The sequence below is a fragment of the Monopterus albus genome, unplaced genomic scaffold (genome assembly GCF_001952655.1).
Source record: "Monopterus albus unplaced genomic scaffold, M_albus_1.0 scaffold339.1, whole genome shotgun sequence".
NCBI classification, from domain to species: Eukaryota; Metazoa; Chordata; class Actinopteri; order Synbranchiformes; family Synbranchidae; genus Monopterus; species Monopterus albus.
In genome coordinates, this window is record NW_018128219.1 from 112,868 (window position 1) to 123,570 (window position 10,703).

The window sequence follows — 10,703 nt, forward strand, 5'->3', positions numbered from 1 at the left end:
CAAAAAATTACAGTTTTATATCTTTATGTTTGAAGCCTGAAATGTGGCAAAAGGTCGCAAAGTTCCAGGGGGCCGAATACTTTCGCAAGGCACTGTAGCTCTTGCCTCCAGTACTACTGTGAGGAACCTTGGAGTCATCTTTGATCAGAATATGTCCTTTAAATCACACATAAACCAAGTCTCTAGATCTGCCTTCTTTCACCTGCGCAATATTGCAAAAATCAGGAGCATCCTGTCTCAAAGTGATGCTGAAAAACTGGTCCATGCATTTGTTACTTCCAGGCTGGACTACTGTAACTCTTTACTATCAGGATGTCCCAATAATTCCCTAAAAAGTCTCCAGTTAATCCAAAATGCTGCAGCCAGAGTACTGACATGAACTAGCAAGAGAGATCATATCTCGCCCATATTAGCTTATCTCCACTGGCTCCCTGTAAAATCCAGAATAGAATTTAAAATCCTTCTCCTAACATACAAAGCCCTTAATGACAAGGCTCCATCGTATCTTAAAGACTTCGTAGAGCCTTATCATCTTAACAGAGCACTTGGCTCTCAGAGTGCAGGTTTACTTGTGGTTCCTAGAGTCCACAGAAGCAGAATGGAGGTGCCTTTAGCTATCAAGCCTTTAGCTATCAAGCTCCTCTCCTATGGAACCAACTCCCAGTCTCAGTTCGGGAGGCGGACACCCTCTCTACTTTTAAGATTAGGCTTAGGACGTTCCTTTTTGATAAAGCTTATAGTTAGGGTGGAGTTTTTCCTCCCCACTGTCGCCAAGTGCTTGCTCAAGGGGGATTTGTTGGGTTTTCCCTATGTAATAATATTGATAACAGTAAGGTCTAGACCTTACTTTGTAAAGTGTCCTGAGATGACTTTTGTTGTGATTTGGCGCTATACAAATAAAAATCGAATTCAAGGAACGCGCATTGGCATTTCTAGAGGCCACAAGCTTTAACAACACCAGGAATCAGTTGTGCTCGCACTATTTACATCCAGCTCTGATTTCCTCCCACAGTCGAAAGACGTGGCTTAGGTTGATTGCTGACTCTAAATTCCCCATAGGAGTGTGTGTGGTTGTTTATCTGTGTCGTGGCAAGAGTGAGATACCGACTAAATTAATTCAGACAAACCATTACAATTTAAAGGATCATTTAATATTACAATTATTCTGAATAGAGTAGTATTTAAACAGATAATCTTGTAGTTAGGGAACAGAGAACAGAGATCAGAGAACAGAGACTCTCCTCTTGCAATGGAATAGATAAAGCATAAGAAGATTGTTAAAGCATCAGTCAGTCAGGTCATTTGTTGTCAACCCCGAGTCAGTCAGCGTCTTCCCCAGCCGGCTGGGTCCCCAAAAAGTACATCATCTACTGTTCACTGCAGCATGGTCCTTCTCTTCTCTCTCTCCCTCCCCTCAGGCTCACTCCTTTTTATCAGCTACATAGCCAGTTCACAACAGCTGGACTTTGTCAGTCTTGACGTCTATCGGGCCCCCCTTCTCACTCCTCTATTTCGGGAACCCTGTACTTCGAAGACAGGAAACATCCTGACCACTTACATAAGCCCAACTCACACGAACTCACATAAACTTGATGAACCCGTAACCACTCAGCTCAAACAAGTACAAATAATAAAATAAGTACAAACAATGTCTATATGTGAAGTACATACTGTTCTATTACATATTTCTTCTGGAATCTGGTTTATTTTTAACCACTACATCTGCATGTTGGCCCTGTGATAGACTGGCGTCCTGTCCAGGTGGACCCCGCCTCTCGCCCGATGTTGGCTGGGATTGGCTGCTTATTATCTTGGGGGATTTTAAGAGCAAATCTTACTCATGAACTGCACAAATACAGACAACATGTCAGTTGTTCTACCGGGGACAAAAATACACTGGATCACTGCTACATTGATTAAGGATGGTTATCATTCTGTTCCCCGTGCAGCCCTCGGGCGTTCGGACCATTGCAGTTGCAAATACGTCAGTGGATGATGCAGCATGCAGTCAATATAGCACTGCGTTGTATCCTGCAATATCTTGACTCACCAGGGGCCAATGGACAGATCCTATTTGTGTTCAGCATTCAGCACCATCATCGCGGACATCCTCTACACCAACCCAGCTGAGAAAAATCACCTCCAGTACACAGACTATCAGCACAGGCGCCCCCCAGGGATGTGTGCTTATTATCTTGGGGGATTTTAAGAGCAAATCTTACTCATGAACTGCACAAATACAGACAACATGTCAGTTGTCCCCATTGTTGTTCTCCTTCTACACCACTAACTGCACCTCCAGGGGACCCTTCTGTAAAGATCCTGAAGTTTGCAGACAACAGTCATTGGTCTCATCCAAGATGAGGACGCGCCAGCTTACAGACGGGAGGTTAAACAGCTGGCCCTGTGGTGTGGTCGCAACAACCTGGAGCTGAACACGTGGGAAAACCCCCCGCCCCTGACCACATACATACACACAATCTCGACTCCCTATATTCAATAGTACTGTATCATCAGTGGAGACCTACAAGTTCTACAATCTCCCAGGATTTGAAGGGGCCGACCAAAATCAGCTCTATTATCCAAAAGGCACAGCCAAAGACGTACTTCCTGCATCAGGAAGTTCAACCTGCCTCAGGAGCTGCTGATACTGTTCTATAGAAGCATCACTCAGTCTGCACGTCCATCACTGTCTGAAGAGGTCAGATTTATTTCCTGTTCACATTCCAGCAGAAAATTGGCCTTTGCATGTGCCTCGTCATTGTTGTGTATGCAATGCACTGCACAGGTTCTGTGTGGACGTCTGTACCTCGGAGCGGGGTGCGCTGAAAGTAAAAATTTGTTGAACTTTGAACCTGGTTGCGCTGGTCTGTGTGTGCAGCCAATCACTGTTTCGCCCTGGCTTCACCTATACTTGTAGGACCCCAGGTTATTGTATGTAATCAACGTTTCTGAATTTTTCCAAGCTGTACAATAATAGCACACAGGTTTTGGTACTTTTAAAAAAATCCTCTAAAACATAACATTATTGATTTACTGCTATCAACATTAGCGTTGTAGCTGCACCATTTTGTACAGTGCCCTCCGGAATTTCTGTGTGAGTTTTGGCACCAACCAGTGCAGAATATCCAATGTAAGACCCTTGTTTTTCCACTATAATCTGAACATACCTTTTAAAGTGAGTTTTGCTGAGGTAAGTTGGTGCTGAAAATTGGAGATCATGCATGTGCAGTAATCTTACTTCAAAAGATTCTAAAAAAGCCATCAGGAATGCATGCTAAATGGGCAGAAATGAACAAGCGTGACCCTAGACTCCTGGCTAGTCGTAATGGAAACCGCAGGTCCTGACTTTATTATACAGTAAATAACCAACTTTTGCCTTGTTTATGCCTCTGCACTTGTGATAGCTGTGGCCATACCTCAGTCTGTCCCATTCTTGTGAACGTGATAGCTCAGAAATGCCCTGAGGGAATATCTTTAAATTTGGCACAAACATCCAAGGATGATTTTGGTGGACAAGAGTCAGAACCACTGTAACTTCACATTTGTCCCATTCTTGTGAATTTGACTGGTTGGCAGAGGTATACAACCATGATGTGGTAATTATAGTTATTAGACTGTTGTAATCTTAATTGTTACCGGTGATATTTTATAAATGTCCATCAATAACTTTCACGGGCTGGCTGTTTATTTCAATTCCTCTGATGATCTTACTGTGTCTCACAAAGCATTTCTTTCAGTGAAATCTTACCTTTAGTGCAAATCACATACAGTAGTGAATCTATCCATCCATTCACCTTCCTGTAAGATTTTATTTCAACCAACGTTTGTGCTTTTTCCATTTAGAGTTTGTGTTGAACATATTCATAATTAACAGTTTTAAACATTTTTCTTCTGAAGCAGCACCTAGCGGGCTCATCAAAGAGGAATACATTCATGACTGTATACAGATGGACCTCCCACCCGGCATGCCTCTGTTAGATCACCAAGCAGCCCTGAAGCTTCCTCCTCCAGACTGCTATGGCCAACCCCTTCCTCGACCACAGCTGTCCTCGAAGCCGCATGGCCCCCCACCTGTAACCAGATACACTAACTTGCCTGTCTCACCCAAAGGTCAGTATTCTCCTTCAGATGTGTTAGTAGCAGCTCAGTGTTTCCACTGGTGACACTTCTCAGTGGTACCCTACCACAGCAGAACTTTTGCTGCGGCAGCAAAAAATCAATCCGACCAGTGAATCAATTAACCAACTGCTCTGTGACTCACCCAGGAAGCCCAAAAAACAAAGTGGTGAGTCGTAATCATAGGTGCAGTTAAAACCAGTTCACCCAGAGCATGTTTTTAAACTCGTTTGTCACGCAGCAGATAGAACTCATTATATAAAATGTGTCTCAGACATGAGCGTGAGCAACAGCACAATTTATTGACATGTACAATTAAATTCAAGCATCAAACTGTTGATAAAAGGGTATTTTTGAGGTGTCACAGTAGGAAAAGCACAGGTGTAACTAGTGATAATAATAGGCTGCTCCATTCAGCTTTGCCTGTTATGTCAACACTCTTAATTGTGCACATGTGAGAAAACACTCAACACTTTCCAATGGAAAACACGACATATTTTAAAGTCAAAGACACAAGATGGAGCCATTTGTTGCCAAACTAGCTACCTGACATAAGGTTCAGCATGGTTTTCCTCTGACTTATAAAAACACAAGCCTTATTGAATTAAATGCACTTCTTCAGTTTCAAACACAAGCAGATTTCCCTGGTTAAAACCATGGATTTCAATGTCTGCTTAATTCATTTTTAGACAATCAGCCACTCTCAGTGTAAGAAACACTCACATGAAAAACCCCATGAGGCACTTTTTTTTTAATCATCAGCAAAAACACTGATGTAGCACAGGATCCATCTCAGGTCAGACCTTTTGTCATCAACTTTTTTTCCTCAGAAATATTTGATTTAAAGAAAAAAACCTGATGGACTCATTGTGATGCAGCTCTGATGAAGTCATTATACCTTGAAATAACAGGCACAGAGATATATCACTGGGATTATCTTGGTTCATCTGTAGGGAGGAGGTACACTGAATTTGGCCAGGTAGCAGCAGTGATGTTACATTTTCTGGGGCTGATGGAAGGCACACCTGAAGAATGGACATCTTTTCTCAGACTATTTTGTCCCATTTCTCCTTTTGGATTTGAGAAAAATTGAGATCTCCCTCCTGACTTACTTTTAGTCATCTCTGCCCCCACCTTGCTCCTCTCAGAGAGTGTAGGTGGTACCCTGACATTTGCAACACTGTTGGCCATATTACGTCGATGCCTATATCCCTCAGTCCGGCTGAAGTGACTTTGCCGTCCACAGATTCTTCCCATGATGCCCCTCGACACTGCTGGTGACAGCATCAGCATGACTACAGGCTCCAGGAAAACATTACAGATGCTTGTCAGCATAGCATATCTCCTCCACTCAACACTTTGCTCCAGCACAAACCCCACAACATGTGAGGCATTGTAGGGTGCGTAGCACACCACAAACACGGCAAGCGTGGAGAGTGCAACAGTCAGAACTCTTCTCTTCCCCATAGGCTGTAAATGTGAGCGCCATACCAGGGTAACACAGCGAAGCGTGCAAAAGGATGTCACAATCAAAGGCAAGAAAAACAAAACGATGGACTCGTTTGTCACGCAGCAGATAGAACTCATTATATAAAATGTGTCTCAGACATGAGCGTGAGCAACATCAGCCTTAGGTTTCACTTTGCCCTGCCCTTTGTAGTGAGCACGGATAAAATCAGTGAATGAATCCATAAATAAAAAGATAGTGATTTCTTCCAGATAAGCCTACGTGACAACTATTTTTGTCCATTATGTTTCTGCTGTTGGTCTGTCTGGTGAAGACAGTTTGTCTGTCTGTCGTCCTTCATCAGGAGCAGATAACAGACAGACAAATGTTCTGATGCCAAATGCACAGCTCAGCTCTGTGCTGAGCTGTGTTCAGTGGATTGTGAAGGACTTCATTTATAGTATCCACAAAAAAAAAACTGAAAATAGTGATGTGTAAATCATCTGTGTCCAGTATTACTTTGAAGACAATAAAGCAGCACTCATTTCAATTCTATATATAATGTAATTGTAAAAGTAGTTTCCAATATCAGTCACCCCCCACAACTGTCTCTCCCCCGCCTTGTGGGGACAGTGCCCCCATGCCTGACCTCTTGATCCACAGGAAACACTAGTAGATCAATCATGTTGGGACTCAGACTGATGAAACAAACTACAGCTCTGAAAGGTGCTGACAGGACTCTCAAACACAAGTCAGCTAGTGTTCCTCTGTTGTCCTTTCAGTGTCTGGCTCAGGCTCCATCCTGCCACTGCAGGGCAGTCACAGTGATGGCTGTCTCCAAAGTACATCCCCACAGGCTCAAGTCATGCCCCCAGCACAACGGTCTCCGAGCCCAAGCCAACCCCCACCTCAGCAACAGGCTGCCCAACAACTCTCACAGCCCCCCCGCCCACAGCAACCCTCCCTACCTCCTCCTCACTCTCATGGGCAGAATGGATACAGCAACAATAAACACTCCCAGAGCCAGGCAGCCTTCCACAGTGAGTTCACACATATACAGCAGTATGTACTAATATACATGCAGTACATTGGTATTGTTCAGAATCAATAGTTTGTTTCACTATTCAGGCAATGCAAATGCACTATATATACACGAGACACAGATAATATTTTATTTCCTTCAAAAATGTGTTCAAGTCTTACATTATACTAGGTTGCTCTTGTCAATAGCATATTAATTGTTGCTTACTAATGATATTAATGGAAACAACATTTTTCATATAATGCTTTACTTAAAAATGAAGCATTCATGTAAAACACTAAAAAGCAATGAAATCACTTTTTGCTGTTTTTCACTAAAGTTCACTGAGTGTGTCTTTGTGCTGGCGCCTTTGTGGACAGCTGACTACTGAAGTTGTTCATATTCTGTGCAATGTACAACATATTACCCAGTGCAGCAGGTGACATGAATGATGACTAAGGAACTTTGCCAACTGTTGCACTGCACATGGTCATACTGATCATTCTTTACTTTCCTCTAATTGAACAGTTTGGACAGGCAGCAGCACAGCCTCCTACACTCCTGTAGGACTCCAGTCGAACGGGCGTAGTCACCAGCAACCTTCCCTCCATCATCCAAACCACCACTGTAAGATATGCTTTAAAACCTACTGGACATTTCTTCTAAACTAAGGAATTCCATATGATATTCACTTAAATCCTGAAAGACTTCTAGACTTAACAACATTGTTCAGAATATTATCATCAGGAAGTCCATTAATGTTCAACACATACTATAAAAGGGTAAAGTTACTCCTGAAGAGAACAGAGGCATGGTGGCAGTTTTCTTAAACTTTTGGTTTAATTTAAAACCATCATCAGGAGCTAGCAAGAGTGCCAAAGCAGCAGCAACTAATAAATACAAGGTGTGCCAGCTGATTCCTCTGGCACATGAGATATCATAGGTCTACACAGCATGTGACAGTCTAATTTGGCTTAATCTACAGTGGTGTAAAAAAGTGTTTGCCCCCTTACTGATTTCTTATCTTTTTGCATGTTTGTCACACCTTAATGTTTCAGATCATCAAACAAATTTAAATATTAGTCAAAGATAACACATCATGCAGTTTTTAAATGAAGGTTTTTATTATTAAGGGAAAACAAAATCCAAAACTATATAGCCCTGTGTGAACAAGTGTTTGCCCCCTAAACCTAATAACTGGTTGGGCCACCCTTAGCAGCAACAACTGCAATCAAGCGTTTTCGATAACTTGCCATGAGTCTTTTACAGCGCTGTGGAGGAATTTTGGCCCACTCATCTTTGAAAAATTGTTGTAAGTCAGCCACATTGGAGGGTTTTCGGGCATGAACTGCCTTTTTAAGGTCATGCCACACCATCTCAATTGGATTCAGGTCAGGACTTTGACTAGGCCACTCCAAAGTCTTCATGTTGTTTTTCTTCAGCCATTCAGAAGTGGACTTGCTGGTGTGCTTTGGATCATTGTCCTGCTGCAGAACCCAAGTTCGCTTCAGCTTGAGGGCACAAACGGATGGCCGGACATTCTCCTTCAGGATATGTTGGTACACAGCAGAATTCATGGTTCCACTTATCACAGCATGTCTTCCAGGGCCTGAAGCAGCAAAACAGCCCCAGACCATCTTTGCACATTTTTCAGCATAATTATATTAGTGTAAATCACTGCATGTTATGTAGTTGCTGTTGTTTTAGTTCTCATGAGAAAATGGGGATTCACTGAATTCTAAAAACAAGTGTATAAGAGATAACTTATAAGTTATAAGTTATGTTATAAGTGTATAACACAACAGAGAATGACACTAAAATACAGCAAATGAGGGAATCAACATTAACTTGTGTTTCCCTCTTAAAAGCTGATAGTTAATCTGTTCAGTTTACGCCTTTTGATTCTTCTACAGTTAGTGAAGATTTTACCTGGTACAAGAACATAAACAATACAAAGATGGCTCTCCTTCACAGAGATGGACAGGATATAATGCACTTATAGTCACATATAGCTATCATGTATATAATGTGTGCATATTATCTATCATACACTGTATGAAGCTACAATACAGAGAGCTGATGGGAGAGAGCAATGAGAAAGTGAACAGATTTAGACACAAATTAGACCAACTTTACTGTCCAGTCCAGAAAAATTGGTTGGAGGGAGAGATTGAGAACTAGAGATATACTTCAGCTCCTCAGAGAAACAGTAAGGGAAATTAAATGCTAATAATTAAAACAGGAAAAGTGCTCACTCCCACCTGGACCTGGGCTGTAATATGCAGCTGCATAATGTATGTAACCCAGTGAGCACGCAGTGAAGGCCTGGAGTTGTTTTTAAAGAGCCCATGACATGCTCATTTCCAGCCATTTAATGTTTAATCTTGGGTACCTCTAGATTAGCTTTGCACCCATCATGACTCCAAATGGTCTGTAATTGTTTCAGAACAATAAAACAAGAGGATAGTTTGCGGAGTTTCTCAGTTTCTTCCCCCAGGCTGTCACTCTGATGAAAACTTGACCCACGACAGTATGACAGGACCATAACCCTCAGTGTACAGATTATACAGATTCGTGCAGGTCTCTATTTTTAAGCACTCTATTTTTATTCCTATTGATCTCATTTCACATAGAGCATTTCTTGTCTGTCTGCACTGTTTGTTGCTGTTAATACTGCTTATTTTGTTATATTACACAGCCTTATGCTGGTTTACTGTTTGCACATTGAGAGCCGATGTACCAGAGTCAAATTCCTCGTGTGTCCGACACACTTGGCCAATGAAGCCGATTCTGATTCTGATTCTATTCTGTTAATGATTTGCACTAAGGTACTAATGGGAAAAATGTATATATAAATTGTAAATCTTATGATACGCCTCCCACAACTCAGGTTAAGCTTGGAAAATTCAGAGCTTGGTACAGACCTACAAATTCTGCTTCTTTTTTTAATTCTTCAGACTAATCTACTCGTTCTTTTGCTTTTCAGGGTCTCCACATCATTGTCCAACCTCTTTCCCGCCATCGGTGTCCAATCATCCAGGTTAGAGACTATTACAGGTTTACAGTGGTTTTGTGTTCATCAAAACACTCAATGATAATGTTGCTACTGATTTCATGCATTCTTTTTTTTTACTTGCATTAACTGTGACAGTGATCTGAGTTCAGAAATGTGGCGCACAGAGCTTAGTGTGTATGAACTATGAGTCCAGTGTCTTTTTTTAGATAACAATTAACTGTAATGTCTCTGACACAGAAGCTTAGTCTTAAAAACAAGACTTTTGGAGCATGCAGCTCTTAGTCAGGAAGAGTTGGTTGCAGCAGGTATTTAAAGGATGCATAAAATCAGGCAAGGAGCAGGCAGGCAAAAAACAGGTTGGGATCAGATTAGCAAAAGCCTTATGCAGGCTGGAAAGCAGTAACTAATACAAAGTCAAACTGGCAAATGACTAAAAGAATGGGACTAGCAAATACAGTAAGTAATACTGTTGCCTGTTGTGTAGGGGTGGCATCGGCAAGGTTTAACACATAAGAGCTGAAAGTGACTGTGGTACCACCCAGTTTGATGGGCAAAGCCTTTTGCCGTTCAATTTCAGACATTTTCAGAGGCCACGTGACTGAGCACTAAGGCCCATAAACATATGACATGTACACTGCTCAAAAAAATAAAGGGAACACTTAAACAACACAATGTAACTCCAAGTCAATCACACTTCTGTGAAATCAAACTGTCCACTTAGGTAGCAACACTGATTGACAACCAATTCCACATGCTGTTGTGCAAATGGAATAGACAACAAGTGGAAAGCATAGGCAGTTAGCAAGACATCCCCAATAAAGGAGTGGTTCTGCAGGTGGTGACCACAGACCACTTCTCAGTTCCTATGCTTTCTGGCTGATGGTTTGGTCACTTTTGAATGCTGGCGGTGCTTTCACTCTAGTGGTAGCATGAGACGGAGTCTACAACCCACACAAGTGGCTCAGGTAGTGCAGCTCATCCAGGATGGCACATCAATGCGAGCTGTGGCAAGAAGGTTTGCTGTGTCTGTCAGCGTAGTGTCCAGAGCATGGAGGCGCTACCAGGAGACAGGCCAGTACATCAGGAGATGTGGAGGAGGC

General features: G+C 42.2%; 1 protein-coding gene across 1 annotated transcript in view; it reads left to right on the forward strand.

The window, feature by feature from the left end:
• The window catches only part of smad10a (SMAD family member 10a), an 88,310-nt gene that overhangs the window by 53,374 nt on the left and 24,233 nt on the right, over nt 1-10,703 (forward strand). The window contains 4 exon segments of the mRNA XM_020624814.1: nt 3,901-4,113; nt 6,349-6,606; nt 7,116-7,214; nt 9,574-9,627. Coding sequence (XP_020480470.1) covers nt 3,901-4,113; nt 6,349-6,606; nt 7,116-7,214; nt 9,574-9,627 — 624 coding nt within the window.